This window comes from Balaenoptera physalus (genome assembly GCF_965194825.1).
Source record: "Balaenoptera physalus genome assembly, chromosome: 20".
NCBI lineage: Eukaryota > Metazoa > Chordata > Mammalia > Artiodactyla > Balaenopteridae > Balaenoptera > Balaenoptera physalus.
In genome coordinates this window covers 43,254,542-43,276,605 of record NC_138901.1, presented here as the reverse complement: position 1 = coordinate 43,276,605, position 22,064 = coordinate 43,254,542, and the positions used below count along the sequence as shown (strand labels likewise).

Here is a 22,064-nt window from a genome sequence, read left to right as displayed (position 1 = left end):
ATATAGTTTTGCTTCTCTGAAATTAATTGTACACACCGCTGCCTAAATTAGATCCACATTTTTATAAACTCAACTTGCAGAGATGAATTCCAATGTAGGCAGCCCAGGAGGCAAACTTTTGGAGGCTATTTTACAGGACAAAGTGAAAAACAAAAATTTTAAACAAAAATGCTATACATCTAAGGCAGCAGTGTCATATTCAGGATTTTAAAAAATCAGACTTTGCAAAGAAGTGTTATTAAAAGCTGCAAGTGAAGCTTGGGCTTTTTTTTTTTTTTGCGTATGTAATCTTTAAACCGGCATCTCTCATGTTTTTGTCTATAATTTGTAATATATGTGACTGGCACAAGCCTCATATGATCCAGAATATTGATTTTGTACATCTTAGGGATATTTTTTTGTTTATTTTTAGTTTACACCTTAGGACATAGGTGTACAAGAGTTGCTTAGAAACCAAATTTTAGTTGTATTGGTGACTTTTGTTTTTTAGTGTCTCCAGTGCTCTTCTTATAAAAAAACCATGACACAGTGTGATTTCCCCATCTGCTACATGGACCAGTATATACATTAGATAATGTTCTTTAACTTCTTAGGTGTGGGAGTATTTCCCTCACAGGATCCTGTTCAGCCCAGAATGCCTCCTTGGATATACAATGAAAATTTGGTTCCAGGTAAAAAGAGCTTTTTTGTCCAAGATTGCTATCTGGATACTTTACTTTAAATGTTGTAAATGTAGTTATAAATATTTACTATTGTGGTTACAGAATATGCAGAAGGAATTGTAACTTTTTCTTATTTATTTTTTCTAAAAGAGTACAGAAAATTAAATACATCTAGTGTTTAAGACTGCCTTATAGGGACTTCCCTTGTGGTCCAGTGGTTAAGACTCCGTGCTTCCAATGTAGGGGGCCAGGGTTCAATCCCTGGTCAGGGAACTAGATCCCACAAGCTGCAGCTTAAAAAAAAAAAAGATCCCACATGCAGCAACTAAGACACGGCACAGCCAAATAAATAAATAAATAAATATTAAAAAAAAAAAAAAGACTGTCTCATGTATGAAATAACTATATAAATGAAGAAGTATTTTGCTTTAATGTTTTATTGACCATCATATACTTTTATATCTAAAAGCTTTTCTTAGATTTATTATGCTTTAAAAGACACTATCAAATATTTATTTCACAGATTATTAATAACATCAAGAATAGTACTAATATGTTTAGTATAATTTTCTGAACTCTTGGTGATTCGTTTATATATTTAAAAAATATTCTTTGACTTTGTCAATATAATACTATATGAAGTAAAACACCAAGTGGCATCTTTTCCTACTTTGGAAGGTGTTGTTTACTTTTTTCCTTATGTATGTTATTAACTGCTGAGCCAAAAAATTACTGAAGTACACATTTTGTGATGTAGTATTCAATTGGTACAAGGGAATAGTGTGTTTAAGCCATGGTTGATGTGCATAGAATAATGACTATTACAATGGCATTATGTTAATCACTCTTAGTGTATTGTAACTTGTTCAATTTGCTTTGCAAACCCCTTAAAAACTAAAGGTAACTTTGATCTTTAGCTCTCTATGTTGGTCATAGACTTGATCTAGGTTGGTTCTACACTTGATTTAAATAAAACTCATGCAAGATCCCTGTAGCTCAACTTTTTTGGGGAAGAAATTAGTAATGTCTACTTTTCCTCAGAATCACATAATCACAAATTGAAAGGCTCATTTCCCAAAACCACAGGGGACTTCAGTTGTACATAAAGATAATTGATTTCCTCCCAACTGCCCGTTAGACAGATCGCATCTTTTCTTCTTCCTCTCTGTCTACAAGCCAAACAAACAAAATCTAGATCTTCGTACATTTTGGGATTCTGTCCCTTTTCTGCCAGCTTGTATTTCTTTCTCCCTTCTCCCTCCAAACATACACGTACACATAATTTCCTAGCCAAAATATGTGTTCTTATGGTCAGCCTACTAACCTGTAATCCATATCTAAATGCTAGATGTAAAATTTTTGCTTTAAGCATTTTTCTCCGTCTGCCTTAGCCCTACTTTCATCCCCCAAACTCCTCTAACTAGGCTTGCCAGATTTAGCAAATAAGCATACAGAGCATCCAGTTAAATTTGAATTTCAGAGAAACAGCAAATAGTTGTTTAGTATAAATATACCCCATGCAATAATTGGCGTCCTGTATTTTATGTGGCAACCCTATCCCTAACAGCCTTTCCCACTTTGTCCTTTGGAAAGGCCATTTTATAGTGAAAAACTCCCCAACAGTCCCTTCCTTTATTCAAACACTTATTCCGCTCTCTAACTAAAACCGTGTCTTTCTCTAAAGGCTGTGTTCCCAAAGCACCTTACCCAATGATGTTTCCTCTAATAGCCTCTAATTCACTGGGACAAGAGAAAGGTGATATTAGTATAATTCTTGCTTCCCACTGCTATTTTCAAATTAGTCCCACCATCATTACTCTACAACTTCTTTTTTAAAGTCCAAAATATCTACTTATACCACCTCCATCTTATTGTTGTTACTATCTACTAATGAATTATAAGACTTTCTCTTACCTTTAACCCCAAATCTTTGTCTGTAGGGCCAAGCTCCAACTTCTCTGCTAAGCTCCAGACCCTAATTGTCTGCTGGATATTTGCACTTGAATATCTTTACAGCAGTTTAAACCCTTGATGTGGCTTCAGTTCTCTTAAAGCAGTTTGACTTAAGATTATTCTTGTATAAGCAGCAATGACAACAAAAAAGATGAATCACTTGTAATATGTTTACATTTGTAATCTGGTCTTTCCTTTAATAGATGCGTATAAGAAAATTTTAGAAACCACAATGACTCCGACTGGAATAGATACTGCTAAACTTTATCCCATCCTGATGTCATCCGGACTTCCCAGGGAAACTCTTGGACAGATATGGGCCTTAGCTAATCGAACCACACCTGGCAAACTTACTAAAGAAGAACTTTATACTGTTCTCGCCATGATAGCAGTAACACAGGTAGACATTGTTTTTAAGGTTAGGTCAAATGACTTTCCAATATAAACTAAAAGAATATGAATCCTTTTTTTCTACAACCTTGCAGAACTCCTTGGACATTAAAATTTAGATTATTTTCAGGATACAGTTCTTCAAAAATGTACAGTTTATATGATGTGCATACTAGCAAAATATTCCTTTGTTTAAAGACTTTAATATATTAACATTCTCTGACCTAACTGTAACCCTTCTGAACTTGAAAGTTAGTTAGTAATAGATGAAATTACTCTCTGTCCTTTGAAGTCCTTGTCTAAAATTCCTTAGATACAGATAAAGTATACTCGGTCTGGCAGCAGTTTTTCTCATATTACAAAATCATTGTAAATGATTTGATTGTAGTGAATTAACCAAACTTGTCAGAGTGAAAATGTCAGAATTGGTATGTATTGGCCATTTCTTTACTAAATATTAGATTCACATTAACCTCATAACTTATTTTCTTGTGTCAAATTCCTGAGTTTTGGGAGAGTCAGAGTGGAAACATACCAGGGCTGCAGATTTTACAGTTAGGTCTCTCTTTGCCAGATTTGGGTTGTATGTGGTTTGCAATTTCCTAAAATGTTTCCATTTTCCTCCTGTTCTATGTAGAGGGGTGTTCCTGCCATGAGTCCCGATGCTTTAAATCAGTTTCCAGCGGCTCCTGTTCCAACTTTAAGTGGCTTTCCTATGACTTTGCCTACTGCTGTGAGTCAGCCAACTGGGATGCCTTCAGGCCCTGCAGGCTCCATGCCCCTCACCCTCGGACAGCCAGTCATGGGCATTAATCTTGTTGGACCAGTCGGGGGAGCTGCAGCCCAGACTTCCAGTGGCTTCATGTCAACTTACCCTGCAAATCAGGTAAATGGAGAGGCTGTGCAAAATGGAGAGGCTGTGCATATTCTAAGTTATCCCTGAAAATGAATCCAGGCAACTTTTTTTTTCCAGGAATGCAGAAAAGATTGCTGGATTATGATGGACACTGGACGTGAAAATTAAGCAGTATTAAAACAATACAACATTTAATTTTTCATTATTTAAAAAAAAAAATTTCTTAAGCCTTAAGATACTTGAATTTTGGCTAAAAGTTTATAGTTCTTTATCATATATGTCTTAAACACCAAGCTTAATAAAGCTAATTAAATCCTTAGGCTGTGTCTTTTGAGGAAGCTGCTAAACCTGAAATTAAGATGCTTCAGTTTATTTTTCACTTCTCAGATTAGCAAAAAAAGTTTTAAACATATATTCAGTGTCAGTAAAAATGTAGGGAAAAGGGTTTTTTTGGTACAGCCTTTTTAGAAGGCACGTTTGGCAATAGCTATCAAAATTCTAAATGTTTGTATCTTCTGACCCAGCAGTCACTCTATTAGGAGTCTCACAGAACTTAGTAACTCAAATTAGCAAAAATATACAAGGATATTTGTTGTACCATTGTTTGTTAGAGTAAAAAATTAGGAGTAGCTGCATATCCATCAGAAGAAGAAAGGTTAAATAAATTTTGGTTTATCTCTACAGTGATAAACTATTAGATTATTAAAATGAATGCCAGTAGATGTTCATGTAAACTATTAGATTATTAAAATGAATGCCAGCAGATGTACATGTACTGCATGGAAAAGATGTCCATGTTCTGTAATTACATTTTTTTTAAAGTGCAGAACAATATAATATAAGCTCGTTTTTCTATAAAACAGATGAACTGTGAACAGTGCTCACTTCCTAAGCATGGGATTAGGAGTCCGTGTCACGGTTTCCTTTATACATGTATGTGATGAGTTAAAACAAACTTGTATCACTTCTTTAATTTACAAACATGATTGAAATGTTTTGTAAAGATGGCAGTTTCTCAGTAATCTATTAAATGTGATTCAGCTATTTAAAAGTTATATAAATTAACTGTTTAAACCAGTCTTTTACCGTTTGTACAAGAAAGCATTTAAAAATATTAGGCAGCATTCCTGCCTTAAGCACTTGAGTTGATGTTTATGTCTAAAGGGTGTTCTTCTAAAATTAGGTGTTTGTACTTAAATGGGAAGAGTTAAAAAGTAGTCTTTGAAAAAAAAAAGTAGTCTTTGAGGTTGACAGTTGAAGATTTGTTATTTACCTTTTTATCATAAGACGTTTTCTATTTCAACGTCCTCTGTAAACCTAGGTGGTCAAACCAGAAGAAGATGACTTCCAGGATTTTCAAGATGCTTCCAAGTCAGGATCACTTGATGACTCATTCAGTGATTTCCAAGAGTTGCCTGCTTCTTCAAAATCAAATTCTCAGCACGGAAACAGGTAGAAAAGAGTTGAATATAGTTAACACTCTATTTAGTAATTGAGAAAGAGACCATCCACAATGAGAAGCCTAAGTATAAATAAGAGAATTAGGACTCCTTACTCTCATGCTTTCTTGGTTATTCCTAGTGTATTCATACTCACTCTTCAAACTTCCTTCCCCTTTGTCCACCTTAAACTTCAGCTTCTACCATTTCCTCCCAGTACACACCTGCTTAACAATATTTCTTTTTGCTTGTGCTAAACCTGATTTATTACAGCTGAGTGCACCTGTGCCAGGCATGACTTCATGTTCTTATGTTAGATCCAGGTCTTCAACTGCTGAAAAGCTTTTTAGGAAGGGGCACATAATTTGACATTTTGCAATATAACATACTATTGCTTTTCCACAGAAATCATCATTTAGAGATCTAAATATGATTGTTTATCCATGTCGCTCTTCTGTTTGAGATAGTGGCTTTTAGGCCTTCAGGTTTCTGTTTGTCTGTTTGCATAGACAGTTGCGTAAACATTTTTCTAATGTTTTCTAATGTTTTAACTTTTAGGTACAGTAAGTGATTCAGTATGTTGTCAACACCTTTCCATTATTTTTTTTTTAACATTTTTATTGGAGTATAATTGCTTTACAATGGTGTGTTAGTTTCTGCTTTATAACAAAGTGAATCAGTTATACATATACATATATCCCCATATCTCTTCCCTCTTGCATCTCCCTCCCTCCCACCCTCCCTATCCCACCCTTCTAGCTGGTCACAAAGCACCAAACTGATCTCCCTGTGCTATGCGACTGCTTCTCACTAGCTATCTATTTTACATTTGGTAGTGTATATATGTCCATATATACACTACCACTTTCTCACGTTGTCCCAGCTTACCCTTCCCCCTCCCTGTGTCCTCAAGCCATTCTCTAGTACGTCTGCATCTTTATTCCCACCTTGCCCCTAGGTTCTTCATGACTTTTTTTTTTTCTTTAGATTCCATATGTATGCGTTAGCATACGGTATTTGTTTTTCTCTTTCTGACTTACTTCACTCTGTATGACAGACTCTAGGTCCATCCACCTCACTGCAAATAACTCAATTTTGTTTCTTTTTATAGCTGAGTAATATTCCATTGTATATATGTGCCACATCTTCTTTATCCATTCAACTATCGATGGACACTTAGGTTGCTTCCATGTCCTGGCTATTGTAAATAGAGCTGCAACGAACATTATGGTACATGACTCTTGTTGAATTATGGTTTTCTCAGGGTATATGCCCAGTAGTGGGATTGCTGGGTCGTATGGTAGTTCTATTTTTAGTTTTTTAAGGAACCTCCATACTGTTCACCATAGTGGCTATATCAATTTACATTCCCACCAACAGTGTATGAGGGTTCACTTTTCTCCACACCCTCTCCAGCATTTATTCTTTGTATATTTTTTGATGATGGCCATTCTGACCAATATGAGATGATATTGCATTGTAGTTTTGATTTGCATTTCTCTAATGATTAATGATGTTGATCATCCTTTCATGTGTTTGTTGGCAATCTGTGTATCTTCTTTGGAGAAATGTCTGTTTAGGTCTTCTGCCCATTTTTGGATTGGGTTGTTTGTTTTTTGATATTGAGCTGCTTGTAAATTTTCGAGATTAATCCTTGGTCAGTTGCTTCATTTGCAAATATTCTCTCCCATTCTAAGGGTTGTCTTTTGGTCTTGTTTATGGTTTCCTTTGCTGTGCAAAAGATTTTAAGTTTCATTAGGTCCCATTTGTTTGTTTTTATTTCCATTTCTCTAGGAGCTGGGTCAAAAAGGATCTTGCTGTGATTTATGTCATAGAGTGTTCTGCCTATGTTTTCCTCTGAGTTTGATAGTGTCTGGCCTTACATTTAGGTCTTTAATCCATTTTGAGTTTATTTTTGTGTATGGTGTTAGGGACTGTTCTAATTTCATTTTTTTACATGTAGCTGTCCAGTTTTCCCAGCACCACTTATTGAAGAGGCTGTCTTTTCTCCATTGTATATTCTTGCCTCCTTTATCAAAGATAAGGTGACCATATGTGCGTGGGTTTATCTCTGGGCTTCCTATCCTGTTCCATTGATCTATATCTCTGTTTTTGTGCCATACCATACTGTCTTGATTACTGTAGCTTTGTAGTATAGTCTGAAGTCCAGGAGCCTGATTCCTCCAGCTCCGTTTTTCTTTCTCAAGATTGCTTTGGCTCTTTGGAGTCTTTTGTGTTTCCATACAAATTGTGAAATATTTTGTTCTAGTTCTGTGAAAAATGCCAGTGGTAGTTTGCTAGGGATTGCATTGAATCTGTAGATTGCTTTGGGTAGTATAGTCATCTTCACAGTGTTGATTCTTCCAATCCAAGAACATGGTATATCTCTCCATCTATTTGTATCATCTTTAATTTCTTTCATCAGTGTCTTATAATTTTCTGCATACAGGTCTTTTGTCTCCTTAGGTAGGTTTATTCCTAGGTATTTTATTCTTTTTGTTTCAGTGGTAAATGGGAGTGTTTTCTTAATTTCACTTTCAGATTTTTCATCATTAGTGTATAGGAATGCAAGAGATTTCTGTGCATCAATTTTGTCTCCTGCTACTTTACCAAATTCATTGATTAGCTCTAGTAGTTTTTAAATATATTTATTTATTTATTTTTGGCTGTGTTGGGTCTTCGTTTCTGTGCAAGGGCTTTCTCTAGTTGTGGCAAGCGGGGGCCACTCTTCATCGCAGTGCGTGGGCCTCTAACTGTCGCGGCCTCTCTTGTTGCGGAGCACAGGCTCCAGATGCACAGGCTCAGTAGTTGTGGCACACGGGCCTAGTTGCTCCGCAGCATGTGGGATCCTCCCAGACCAGGGCTCAAACCCGTGTCCCCTGCACTGGCAGGCAGACTGTCAACCGCTGTGCCACCAGGGAAGCCCCAGCTCTAGTAGTTTTCTTCTAGCATCTTTAGGATTCTCTATGTATAGTATCATGTCATCTGCAAACAGTGACAACTTTACTTCTTCTTTTCCTATTTGGATTCCTTCTATTTCTTTTTCTTCTCGATTGCTGTGGCTAAAACTTCCAAAACTATGTTGAATAATAGTGGTGAGAGTGGGCAACCTTGTCTTGTTCCTGATCTTAGTGTAAATGCTTTCAGTTTTTCACCATTGAGGATGATGTTGGCTGTGGGTTTCTCATATATGGCCTTTGTTATGTTGAGGAAAGTTCCCTCTATGCCTACTTTCTGCAGGGCTTTTATCATAAATGGGTGTTGAATTTTGTTGAAAGCTTTCTCTGCATTGATTGAGATGATCATATGGTTTTTCTCCTTCAATTTGTTAATATGGTGTATCACATTGATTGATTTGCGTATATTGAAGAATCCTTGCATTCCTGGGATAAACCCCACTTGATCATGGTGTATGATCCTTTTAATGTGCTTTTGGATTCTGTTTGCTAGTATTTTGTTGAGGATTTTTGTATCTATGTTCACCAGTGATATTGGCCTGTAGTTTTCTTTCTTTGTGACCTCTTTGTCTGGTTTTGGTATCAGGGTGATGGTGGCCTCGTAGAATGAGTTTGGGAGTGTTCCTCCCTCTGCTATATTTTGGAAGAGTTTGAGAAGGATAGGTGTTAGCTCTTGTCTAAGTGTTTGATAAAATTCGCCTGTGAAGCCATCTGGTCCTGAGCTTTTGTTTGTTGGAAGATTTTTAATCACAGTTTCAATTTCAGTGCTTGTGATTGGTCTGTTCATATTTTCTATTTCTTCCTGGTTCAGTCTCGGAAGGTTGTGCATTTCTAAGAATTTGTCCATTTCTTCCAGGTTGTGCGTTTTATTGGCATATAGTTGCTTGTAGTAATCTCTCATGATCCTTTGTATTTCTGCAGTGTCAGTTGTTACTTCTCCTTTTTCATTTCTAATTCTATTGATTTGAGTCTTCTCCCTTTTTTTCTTGATGAGTCTGGCTAATGGTTTATCAATTTTGTTTATCTTCTCAAAGAACCAGCTTTTAGTTTTATTTATCTTTGCTATAGTTTCCTTCATTTCTTTTTCATTTATTTCTGATCTGATCTTTATGATTTCTTTTCTTCTGCTAACTTTGGGGTTTTTTTGTTCTTCTATCTCTAATTGCTTTAGCTGTAAGGTTAGGTTGTTTATTTGAGGTGCTTCTTGTTTCTTAAGGTAGGATTGTATTGCTATAAACTTCCCTCTTAGAAGTGCTTTTGCTGCATCCCATAGGTTTTGGGTCGTCGTGTTTTCATTTTCATTTGTTTCTAGGTATTTTTTGATTTCCTCTCTGATTTCTTCAGTGATCTCTTGGTTATTAAGTAGTGTATTGTTTAGCCTCCATGTGTTTGTATTTTTTACAGATTTTTTCCTGTAATTGATATCTAGTCTCATAGCGTTGTGGTCAGAAAAGATACTTGATACGATTTCAATTTTCTTAAATTTACCAAGGCTTGATTTGTGACCCAAGATATGATCTATCCTGGAGAATGTTCCATGAGCACTTGAGAAGAAAGTGTATTCTGTTGTTTTTGGATGGAATGTCCTATAAATATCAGTTAAGTCCATGTTGTTTAATGTATCATTTAAAGCTGTGTTTCCTTATTTATTTTCATTTTGGATGATCTGTCCATTGGTGAAAGTGGCATGTTAAAGTCCCCTACTATGGTTGTGTCACTGTCAATTTCCCCTTTTATGGCTGTTAGTACTTGCCTTATGTATTGAGGTGCTCCTGTGTTGGGTGCATAAATATTTACAATTGTTCTATCTTCTTGGATTGATCCCTTGATCATTATGTAGTGTCCTTCTTTGTCTCTTGTAATAGTCTTTGTTTTAAAGTCTATTTTGTCTGATATGAGAATTGCTACTCCAACTTTCTTTTGATTTCCATTCGCATGGAGTATCTTTTTCCATCCCCTCACTTTCAGTCTGTATGTGTCCCTAGGTCTGAAGTGGATCTTTGTAGACAGCATATATATGGGTCTTGTTTTTGTATCCATTCCGCCAGTCTGTATCTTTTGGTTGGAGCATTTAATCCATTTACATTTAAGGTAATTATCGATATGTATGTTCCTATTACCATTTTCTTAATTGTTTTGGGTTTGTTATTGTAGGTCTTTTCCTTCTCTTGTGTTTCCTGCCTAGAGAAGTTCCTTTAGCATTTGTTGTAAAGCTGGTTTGGTGATGCTGAATTCTCTTAGCTTTTGCTTGTCTGTAAAGGTTTTAATTTCTCCTTCGAATCTGAATGAGATCCTTGCTGGGTAGAGTAATCTTGGTTGTAGGTTTTTCCCTTTCATCACTTTAAATATGTCCTGCCACTCCCTTCTGGCTTGGAGAGTTTCTGCTGAAAGATCAGCTGTTAACCTTATGGGGATTCCCTTGTATGTTATTTGTTGTTTTTCCCTTGCTGCTTTTAATATTTTTTCTTTGTATTTAATTTTTGATAGTTTAATATGTGTCTTGGCGTGTTTCTCCTTGGATTTATGCTGTATGGGACTCTCTGTGCTTCCTGGACTTTATTAACTATTTCCTTTCCCATATTAGGGAAGTTTTCAGGTATAATCTCTTCAAATACTTTCTCGGCCCCTTTCTTTTTCTCTTCTTCTTCTGGGACCCCTCTAATTTGCATGTTGGTGCATTTAATATTGTCCCAGAGATCTCTGAGACTGTCCTCAATTCTTTTCATTCTTTTTTCTTTATTCTGCTCTGCAGTGCTTATTTCTACTATTTTATCTGCCAGGTCACTTTTCGGTTCTTCTGCCTCAGTAATTCTGCTATTGATCCCATCTAGAGTTTTTTTTTTTTTTTTAATGGTATTGTGGTATGTAGGAGAATGACTTTTTTTTTTTTAATTATTTATTTATTTTTGGCTGTGTTGGGTCTTCATTTCTGTGCAAGGGCTTTCTCCAGTTGTGGCGAGTGGGGGCCAGTCTTCATTGCGGTGCGCGGGCCTCTTACTATTGCGGCCTCTCTTGTTGCAGAGCACAGGCTCCAGACACGCAGGCTCAGTAGTTGTGGCTCATGGGCCTAGTTGCTGCGCGGCATGTGGGATCTTCCCAGACCAGGGCTCAAACCCGTGTTCCTTGCATTGGCAGGCAGATTCTCAACCACTGGGCCACCAGGGAAGCCCTAGAGTATTTTTAATTTCATTTATTGTGTTGTTCATGATTGTTTGTTTGCTCTTTAGTTCTTCTAGGTCCTTGTTAAATGTTTCTTGTATTTTCTCCATTCTATTTCCAAGATTTTGGTTCATCTTTACTATCATTCTGAATTCTTTTTCAGGTAGACTGCCTATTTCCTCTTCATTTCTTAGGTCTGGTGGGTTTTTACCTTGCTCCTTCATCTGCTGCGTGTTTCTTTGTCTTCTCATTTTGCTTAACTTACTGTGTTTGGGGTCTCCTTTTCGCAGGCTACAGGTTCGTAGTTCGCATTGTTTTTGGTGTCTGCCCCCCAGTGGCTAAGGTTGTTTCAGTGGGTTGTGTAGGCTTCCTGGTGGAGGGGACTAGTGCCTGTGTTCTGGTGGATGAGGCTGGATCTTGTCTTTCTGGTGGGCAGGTCCACGTCTGGTGGTGTGTTTTGGGGTATCTGTGACCTTATTATGATTTTAGGCAGCCTCTCTGCCAATGGATGGGGTTGTGTTCCTGTCTTGCTAGTTGTTTGGCATAGGGTGTCCAGCACTGTAGCTTGCTGGTTGTTGAGTGGAGCTGCGTCTTGGCGTTGAGATGGAAATCTCTGGGAGATTTTCGCCGTTTGATATTACGTGGAGCTGGGAGGTCTCTTGTGGACCGATGTCCTGAACTTGGCTCTCCCACCTCAGAGGCACAGCCCTGACACCTGGCTGGAGCACCAAGAGCCTGTCATCCACATGGCTCAGAATAAAAGGGAGAAAAAAAGAAAGAAAGAAAAAGATAAAATAAAGTTATTAAAATAAAAAAAAATTATTATTAAAAATATTTTTTAAGTAATTAAAAAAGAAAGAAAGAACAACCAAACCAAAAAACAAATCCACCAATGATAGCAAGCGCTGAAAACTATACTAGAAAAAAAACAAAAAAAACGGACAGACAGAACCCTAGGACAAATGGTAAAAGCAAAGCTATACAGACAAAATCACACACAGAAGCATACGCATACACATTGACAAAAAGAGAAAAAGGGAAAAAAATATATATATCGTTGCTCCCGAAGTCCACCTCCGCAATTTGGGATGATTCCTTGTCTATTCAGGTATTCCACAGATGCAGGGTACATCAAGTTGATTGTGGAGATTTAACCCGCTGCTCCTGAGGCTGCTGGGAGATATTTCCCTTTCTCTTCTTTGTTCGCACAGCTCCTGGGGTTCAGCTTTGGATTTGGCCCCGCCTCTGCATGTAGGTCGCCTGAGGGCGTCTGTTCTTCTCTCAGACAGGACGGGTTTAAAGGAGCAGCTGCTTCGGGGGCTCTGGCTCACTCAGGCCGGGGGGGAGGGAGGGGCACGGAATGCAGGGTGAGCCTGTGGCAGCAGAGGCCGGCGTGATGTTGCACCAGCCTGAGGCGCGCCGTGCGTTCTCCTGGAGAAGTTGTCCCTGGATCACGGGACCCTGGCAGTGGCGGGCTGCACAGGCTCCCGGGAGGGGAGGTGTGGAGAGTGACCTGTGCTCGCACACAGGCTTCTTGGTGGCGGCAGCAGCAGCCTTAGCGTCTCCTGCCCGTCTCTGGGGTCCGCACTGATAGCTGTGGCTCGCGCCCGTCTCTGGAGCTCGTTTAGGTGGTGCTCTGAATCCCCTCTCCTTGCACACCCCAAATCAATGGTCTCTTGCCTCTTCGGCAGTTCCAGACCTTTTCCCAGACTCCCTCCCGGCTAGCTGTGGCACACGAGCCCCCTTCAGGCTGTGTTCACGCCGCCATCCCCAGTCCTCTCCCTGCGATCCGACCGAAGCCAGATGCTCAGCTCCCAGCCCCTGCCCGCCCCAGCGGGTGAGCAGACAAGCCTCTCGGGCTGGTGAGTGCTGGTCGGCGCCAATCCTCCGTGCAGGAGTCTCTCCGCTTTGCCCTCCGCACCCCTGTGGCTGCGCTCTCCTCTGCGGCTCTGAAGCTTCCCCCCTCCGCCACCCCCCTTCTCCACCAGTGAAAGGGCTTCCTAGTGTGTGGAAACCTTTCCTCCTTCACAGCTCCCTCCCACTGGTGCAGGTCCTGTCCGTATTCTTTTGTCTCTGTTTTTTCTTCTTTCTTTTGCCCTACCCAGGTACGTGGGGAGTTTCTTGCCTTTTGGGAGGTCTGAGGTCTTCTGCCAGCGTTCAGTAGGTGTTCTGTAGGGGTTGTTCCACGTGTAGATGTATTTCTGATGTATTTGTGGGGTGTGGGGAGGAAGGTGATCTCCACATCTTACTCTTCCGCCATCTTGAAGCGCCTATCTCCATCATTTTTTAAAAGTACTTAGTAGATACTTCTTCCACCGAGTAGAGCACATGAGGCTTTGAGTAAGCAATGTGAATGTCTTTGGTTGTTTTTGGAACTTGTTTTTGTCAGGGTACATATTCCATTTCTCTTATGTTCCTATTTGTGCAGTTTCATTCATCTTTTCTATTTTAACCAATTGATTATTTCTTAGTCAACACTTCCTGCAGACACTGTAAGAAAAACTAAGGGATAGGCATTATAGAGAATTAGAAATTAGGGAAAGAATTATTCTCCTGATTTTAAGAATACATCAGACACTTGTAAATGACACATAGAAGAAACATACGTGGGGTGTGACTGTAAAGTACTGGAGTTCCAAGCCCGCTATACCAGCACACACATGTATTAACCTGATAGACACATAACACTTCTTTCTCAGGTCTCTTCCTCTGCACAAATTGATATGTTCTACTGCTATCTAGAACATACCTGAATGACCCAAGGCATCTCAAATTACCTCCATAAAATGATTCATTGTTTTCCTGCTCAAAGCTAAATAAAAATTTGTTAGATCACCATATCCAGTCACCTAATCAGAAACATGCTGTTTTTGTCTCCCTTCTCTCTCCTTTACCGCCATTAACTCTGTCAGCTCTGCTTGGCGTGGGAAAAGGCCGTGTGTGATCTGGCTCCTGCCAACCCTCTTGACTGTTGCCATTTCTCCACAGCTTACCTCCAGCCACACGTAAACCACCAAACTGACCATGCTCTTTCAAGCTTCTGGCCTTTTCCATTCTGTTTTCTTCAATCTGAAATTCTCTCTATAGTTAATTCTAGTTCCATGTCGAAAATCGGTTCATTATAGGAAGTATTTACTAACTCCACTCCATCAGTCCCCACCTCTAAGATGAGTTAAGGGCTTCTCCTTCTCTACTGCCATGGTAGCCTGTGAATATCTGTGTCGTAATTGCCATTACTGGTTTACCTGACTGTTCCCCTCACTAGGCTGTAAGTACCTGAAGACAGTATTTCATGTCTCTGTATGTAATACTTAGCCTGTGATATGTAATTAATAAAGGTTTGTTGGATGAATATATTGTAGTATGAAGGTTACAAACCGAATTTAACAAATTGATGGTTCATTCCTCAGGGAGAAAACTTTCAGCAGATGAAATTAAAATTTGGGCATAGAAAGTTTTAAGATGGTGGCCAGACCTGAGATATATGGGGTATTAGCAATTTTGTGTGGCATTATCTCCACACAGTAGTTTACTTTCATATACAGCCATACTTTGCAGATTTTTCTTCTTCAGTTCTGGCTTGACTACTTCTGTGCTTTCCTTGCATGAAAACATTTCGTTCATGTCTAAGAATCCATACTCATTGTTTCTTTATTCATTCAGAAACATTTACATAGCATCTCCTGTGTGCCAGACATTGGGGTAGGCACTAGAAATACAGAAGCAAAAAGCACAGTTTCTGCTCTAAAGATAGTTAGTTTTATCTGGATATTTATATTATCTAATAAAACTCTCTTAGAATTGCTCCTTCAGTGGTGTGCTTGTGTGTTCATGTATAATGAATTCCCTAGTTTATGATGATCTGTATTCCATATTGTGAGTTATTTTAAAAGGATATTTGTTAAATCATGATATAAATAGGTAAGACCACTTTGAGCAGTATTTTTAAGCAAAAATGGACATTATTTGTTCGAGAAGATGAAAAGACAAGTAAGGTGTTAAAATAGGCTGGAGCGGAGAGTATTGTTAGTCTGAAAAAATGACACTAGTTAAGGGCAGGCACCAGTTATGGGATGCCTTATGATTTGTGACATAATCTGTAAAGCATTTTAGAAATAAGTGGCATGGTGAAAGTGATTTTTGCTACTAGGTATGGGATAAATGCAGCTTCCATGGTAATCCTGTTGTGAGGTTATGAGAGTTACCCTGGGTTTAGAGTTACAGATACCAAAAAGTATGTATCTGAGAAATTGGTTGGACTCGGTGTTGAACTGAATGTCAAAGTCAAAGGAGGAATAGCACCTGAGCTGGCATGAAAGGGCATCTGGAAGGGAGCAACATCATTCATTTATCCATTCAGAAAATACCTCCCGTGTGCTGGGCACTGGGGAGCCTCGTATGATAAACAAAGCGGTCATGGGGCGCTGGCGATAGAATAGTTCAAAAAGGATTAAGGCGTAGGAGTTTTGAGTTGGTTTATTTTCTTTGCTTTTTAAATGGGTGTATTTAGCAGGTTGAGCAACTAAGTAAAGTCACCTACCACAGCCACGTGAAGTAACTGTAAAACACAAATGATACACTAGAGAAAAAGCAAAGCACTTTTTTGTGGCCAAATTCTCTAAAGTCTCATCTTTAAATAGAATGCAGGTTCTTAAATTTTAAAACAGTATGCCTCTCTCACTGAGTACCTTTCGTTAGTATTAAACAGTAGAAATAACCATTTGCATGTTTGGAACAGATAACTACTTTATATAACTGGCATAAAAACTTTCATGGTGATTACGGTTTTTTTTAATTTAATAAAAACTTTAAGGAAAGAACTGGAATGAATTCTTCCTTTGTAATATGCATAAAATTATAGTCTGAGTCATAGCGTTTTTTGAATGGAATTTTATTTTGTTGACTTCACTCAGCAGTACTACATTACTCTGAAGATCCTCTGGTTTTTTCCCAATTCTGAAAATAATTTTTAAATTAATAACATTCAAATAAATGTCATATTTAGTAGAAGATTTTACCATGGACTTTAAAGGGCTATAGCTAACGTTGGCGATCATGAAAAAACAAATAGATCATTCAACTTTGTGGTTTTTTCCTAAGACATTAATTACCTTTATTCCTATATAACATTCTGTTCAGTGTGTTATAGTTTAATTACTTATGGAACTTTAGAAATCCACCTATACTGTATGAACAGTGACCTATTTGTCCAGATCAAATATGTAGCAGCTGTTTGGTATTGGTGTGAAATTATAACATTTGATAGCACTAAGTCCTCCAGGCACTGCAGACGCCCATTAGCATGCATGTGCAAGAGCAGGGTTTTTACCTTGCTTGTAGGCCACTGATAAGAAGATTTAAATGACTGTAGAAAATTTTTGCTCCAGGGCAAAGAACTCAATGGAAATCCATTTATATAACTTGTGTGTATGGTATTGAATGACACAAACTAGTAGTGGAATGTAGTCATTCATATGTAAAGGTGGTTCTTCCAGGGAGCTGCCTGGGTCTGATAAGGGAAAAAAAAAAAAAAAGGCAGTGCTTTTATAGTCTGTGTTTAAGCCGCCCAAGAATTACCCACACAGATACTACTCATTACACTATTTTTCCATCCAGCAGGGAAATGTGACCACAGGCAAAAGTATCTTTATCTAATTTTGAAGTGATTGTTGTTTTGCTGCAAAGATAGCTTCTGGAACTGCTGATGTGATCCTTGTAAAAATGCAAATTATATTAACTCTACTCCTGCTTATCAGATGTGGGAACTTCTGCCAGTAAGCAATGCAGTGTGATCAAAAGAAGGACAATTTACATCTTGGCTTGAACAGCATTTCATAAATAGATTTTTATCTTAACTATTCCACCTCTGCATTCTGAACCCATTTTAGAGAATAATTTATATTAAGGTTAACATAATTTACTTTAAAATATTGGGTATACGTACTTGGAGCAGTTCACTTTCACAGTTTTATGGACCTAAATTTAAAATTACAGGACGTCATCATTCTGTAATAATCTATTTCTAATGCCATTCCAGTGGTTCTTATGGCTTAAAGATGATTAGATGGTCAGCGTGGATCTGACTCCTCTTCACATAATCAAGAAAAGAATTATTGCTTGAGTGTTGTTTCAATATATTTTTTTTCAAGGAAAAGGATGTTGTTTTTTTTGTCATTTGTGGTGTACATATATAGTTTCTAACTTTTAAAGCATGGAGCCATGAGTTTTAACTAGGTATCTGTGTGCCATTTTAATTCTAAGCTCTTCCTTGATGACAGAGTAAGGAGACAATGTTCTAGTCATTAAGAAGTATTTCTTTTTCCCTTTTAGTGCCCCTTCTTTGTTGATGCCACTTCCTGGAACTAAAGGATCAGCTTCAGTGGATAAATATGCTGTGTTTAAAGGAATTGCAGCTGACAAGTCCTCTGAAAATACTGTTCCATTTGGAGGTAAAAACAGTTCATAAATTCATGAACCTATGAATGTAAATTTTTGTCTTTAGTGGTGACCTTTTATGGTGAATGTCCTTGAGCTGTGATCTTAAGGTTCCTAACCTTAATTGGGCTTCTGTCTTTTCATCATAGAGCCTGGTGATAAATATAGTGCTTTCAGAGAACTTGAACAGACAGCAGAGAGTAAATCTTTAGGTAAGTTTTTGTTTCCTTAAATGGATAAATTATTTCAATTTTTAATAAGAGATTTTTATGGTTCTTTCAGTAGCATCCCAAACATTCTTTTATTTTACTGTGTGTGGTTGTTTTTGTTTCGTTTTGTAGCTCTGGAAATTACAAGAAAGAAAAATGTGGTTCAGTTATTAGATAATAAAATAACAGATAATTTAGAAAAATTATTTTCTAAAATTTAGGGCAAACCCCACATCAACGCAATTTCCTTTTAAGATAGTGCATTCCCTTTCACTGGAAGCCTTCAAGCCAAGTTAGACTCCTGTGACCACTTTCGGTTATTTTAACGCTCAAAACAAGACTTGACCTGTTGGCAGTGCAGCAATCTGTGGACTGCGCGCAAGGCAGCAACCAGTCTTCTACGTCTCAAGATTTTCAAAATTGGCTGTAATTTAATGAGAAGAAGTGAGAGGGCTTTGTGTGCCTGTGTGGTTCCTACCTTTGATAGAAGGGCTTAAATAGAGTAGAAAGGAATGTAGAATGATAATTTGAGAGCCATATATGTAAAGTCATATTTGTGGCTAAATCCTACTAGAAACCTGATGTGTAGGATTTAGATAATCCATAGGTCAAATGATGTCCTTCAAAGCTTAACCGCGCATGCTGTGAAATTTGTATCCTCTACTGAGGAGTTCTTCCTGGGAACAGTACCACACTCTACCTCTCTGTATTGGACAATCAAATTTGGAACATCTTTCCACAGTCATTTGTTCTAACCCTTTTCTCCGAGCAATGGGGAGGGCGTGGGGAGGTGGGGGGAAATTACAGGAAAGGTAAGGTGTATGTGTGAAAGTTAAAGTAGAAAGTGTACTGCTTAAATATCTCTAGAAATATTCAATCTTTTACAGCTCTTAGGTTCTAGAAATGTTTCCTTGTGTTTCATTCAAGCCTTTAGGATGTAATAACTTTCTTCCTCAGTGCCTGTATTAGGTACTAGGAGTACCAAAATAAACCCCAGAGGAACTTCTGGTTTGTTAATTTGGCATTTACTCCTAGCAATGCTTTTATCAACTCTTGGGCCAAGGCAAGTTTGGAGTAAAGAGCATGGTTTAATATCAGGGTTCTTTATATACTCTGGTATTAGTGATCGTATGATATGTATGTTATTCCTGGGAAACACCATGGTGCCACCAAAATGTAAGCAGCACATCTTAGCCCTGCTTTTGCAGTACTTTACGAACAGAATCCCAGATGGTTGTTGCCATTGTTGTGTGCTTGCTTTCATTCCTGTCTTACCTTTACGGCTTTCCAGGGAGAGATGCCAACTTTGTTCATTTTAGGAGAATATATTTTTTTCTACTCTCATTGAAAATACAGGGCTTCCCTGGTGGCACAGTGGTTAAGAATCTGCCTGCCAATGCAGGGGACACGGGTTCGAGCCCTGGTCTGGGAAGATCCCACATGCCGCAGAGCAACTAAGCCCATGCACCACAACTACTGAGCCTGTGAGCCACAACTACTGAGGCTGCATGCCACAACTACTGAAGCCCACATGCCTAGAGCCCATGCTCCACAACAAGAGAAGCCACCGCAATGAGAAGCCCGCGCATCACTACGAAGAGTAGCCCCCGCTCGCCGCAACTAGAGAAAGCCCGCGCAGCAACGAAGACCCAACGCAGCCAAAAATAAATTAATTAATTAATTTTAAAACTTAAAAAAAAAAAAAAGTGGACTGAAAAGCTACCCATGAAGTCATATGCTTAATGTACCTCCTGATAAGCAAGCTTCCAGTGTCTGCAACTAATTTATTTGCCCAAAAAGCCCCTGTGTTTTTGAACATGTAAACCCACCCATTTTTATTTCTTTTTAACCCTTTCACCCAGCTTACATTTCTAATGGAAACGTTTACAATTCATCAGTAAGTTTAGTTTGCTGTGGTGATTTCCTTTACAAAATAACCAAGCAAAACTTGTCAGTTTCACAGACATTTTAAAGCAGCACATCAAAAATTTAGGCTGTGACAAAATTGGCTGCTTATTACCTTTTTATTTACACAAATAATACAAATATTATCAGTGATGTACTTGCCTAAAATTCTAGGGCGATTTTTAAAGTTTTACATCTGCTTCTCCTGTCAATTTGTGAAATTGACTTTAGTTTTATTAGTGGTATGTATAAAAACATAAAATACAGAAATTCTGAATGTTGCTGTTCTTCTCTTTCTAAAATTTCCCTAATATTAAATAGATTTCTCTGCGTTGATAAATTATGCTGGTGAATTTGTTAAGTAGCTCAAATTAGGGGGAAAATAAGCTTCCATTATTTTCCATGCTTTTTTCTTTCTTTTTTTTTTTGTAGATTTATTTTTAATTTTATTTATTTTTGGCTGTGTTGGGTCTTCATTGCTTCAGGCGGGCTTTATCTAGTTCCGGCGAGCGGGAGCTACTCGTTGCCGTGCACTGACTTCTCATTGTGGTGGCTTCTCTTGTTGCAGAGCATGGGCTCTAGGCATGCAGGCTTCAGTAGTTGTGGCACGCAGGCTCAGTAGTTGTGGTTCGCGAGCTCTAGAGCGCAGGCTCAGTAGTTGTGGTACACGGGCCCAGTTGCTCTGCGGCATCTTCCCAGACCAGGGCTCAAACCTGTGTCCCCTGCACTGACAGGCAGATTCTTAACCACTGTGCCACCAAGGAAGCCCCCATGCTTTTTTCTTATGATGTATCAAAGTATATATCATGTTACAAGCACAATATATTTAAAGCCTGTATTATTTTAGTGACAATTTGCAGAATTATATTTTGGTTTTACACACATTTTTATAGTTCATATGCTTCTGTATCTCATTTTTAGGGAAAAATAGAATTTTTAAAAATGGATGAAGAAATTAAAGCTTGTGTTTTAATTTATAACTCTCCAGAAATGGCATTCATATTTTTAAATAATAAGTGATGTTAGTATAGCTATATTTATATTTGGTTTATCTCTGGTTTTCATTATCTGGTATAACCTAGTGGATTTTATGGAAGACCTTCAGGCACTATTCGAAAACTGAGATCATCTGTGTCCTAACCTCATGCCTATGAGTGATAACATTATTGTGATAATAAAGAATAGAAACCCTATTAAGAACCATGGGCCCAGATTTTTATCAGTATCTTAACTGCGTCTATTTAATTATTTATGAGAAATACCTTAGTACCTATTTTCTCTAACTAAAAAAATAATTTAAAAAATGCTGCCAGTAACCCCATCCTCAGAGTAGCACAATATAAACTAAAGTTTAAATCCGACCCTCAAAATTTTTTTAAAAATTTATTATTTATTTATTTATTTATTTTTGGCTGTGTTGGGTCTTCATTGCTGTGCGTGGGTTTTCTCTAGTTGCGGCGAGCAGGGGCTACTCTTTGTTGCGGTGCGCAGGCTTCTCATTGCGGTGGCTTCTGTTGTTGCGGAGCACGGGCTCTAGGTGTGCGGGCTTCAGTAGTTGTGGCACACGGGCTTAGTTGCTCCACGGCCTGTGGGATCTTCCTGGACCAGGGCTCGAACCTGTGTCCCTGCATTAGCAGGCGGATTCTTAACCACTGCAACACCAGGGAAGTCCCCTCAAAATTTTTAATAATGGAATTGGTATTCAAATCCCTCTGAATTGTAATAAATAAGAATAAGTGCTGATTGGTACAGTGAGATTGCTGATTTCAAGAAGAGCCCAACTACTCATGGATTTTTTTTGTAAGATTCAGCTTATTTGTTGGAAAGTGTGGAGGGAACTACTTTATAATGTGCCCTTAGCAAGAATGCGTTGCAAATAAGCAGATGCCTTTTCAGAATTTTTCATCAAATCCCTTCAAGTTAATGCCTCAATATACTTGAGCAAAACCACGTAGTATCTAACCATAAGCTTAAGTGCCTAGTTGAGCAGAGTCTTGTACATCCTAAATATTAGATGCAGCATTTTTCATAATACTTCATTGGTACCTGTGATATTTTTTTTCTGATTGATCACCATGTAACACATTTTATCTTTAAAG

General features: G+C 38.2%; 1 protein-coding gene across 8 annotated transcripts in view; it reads left to right on the top strand.

Moving 5' to 3' along the window:
* The window catches only part of SYNRG (synergin gamma), a 183,991-nt gene that overhangs the window by 122,984 nt on the left and 38,943 nt on the right, over positions 1 to 22,064 (top strand). For all 8 annotated transcript variants that reach the window (XM_082439903.1, XM_082439910.1, XM_082439907.1 and 5 more), the window contains 6 exons: positions 594 to 671; positions 2,819 to 3,015; positions 3,643 to 3,891; positions 5,183 to 5,313; positions 17,747 to 17,865; positions 18,001 to 18,063. In XM_082439903.1, the coding sequence (XP_082296029.1) occupies positions 594 to 671; positions 2,819 to 3,015; positions 3,643 to 3,891; positions 5,183 to 5,313; positions 17,747 to 17,865; positions 18,001 to 18,063 (837 nt within the window). The remainder of the gene's footprint in view (positions 1 to 593; positions 672 to 2,818; positions 3,016 to 3,642; positions 3,892 to 5,182; positions 5,314 to 17,746; positions 17,866 to 18,000; positions 18,064 to 22,064) is intronic.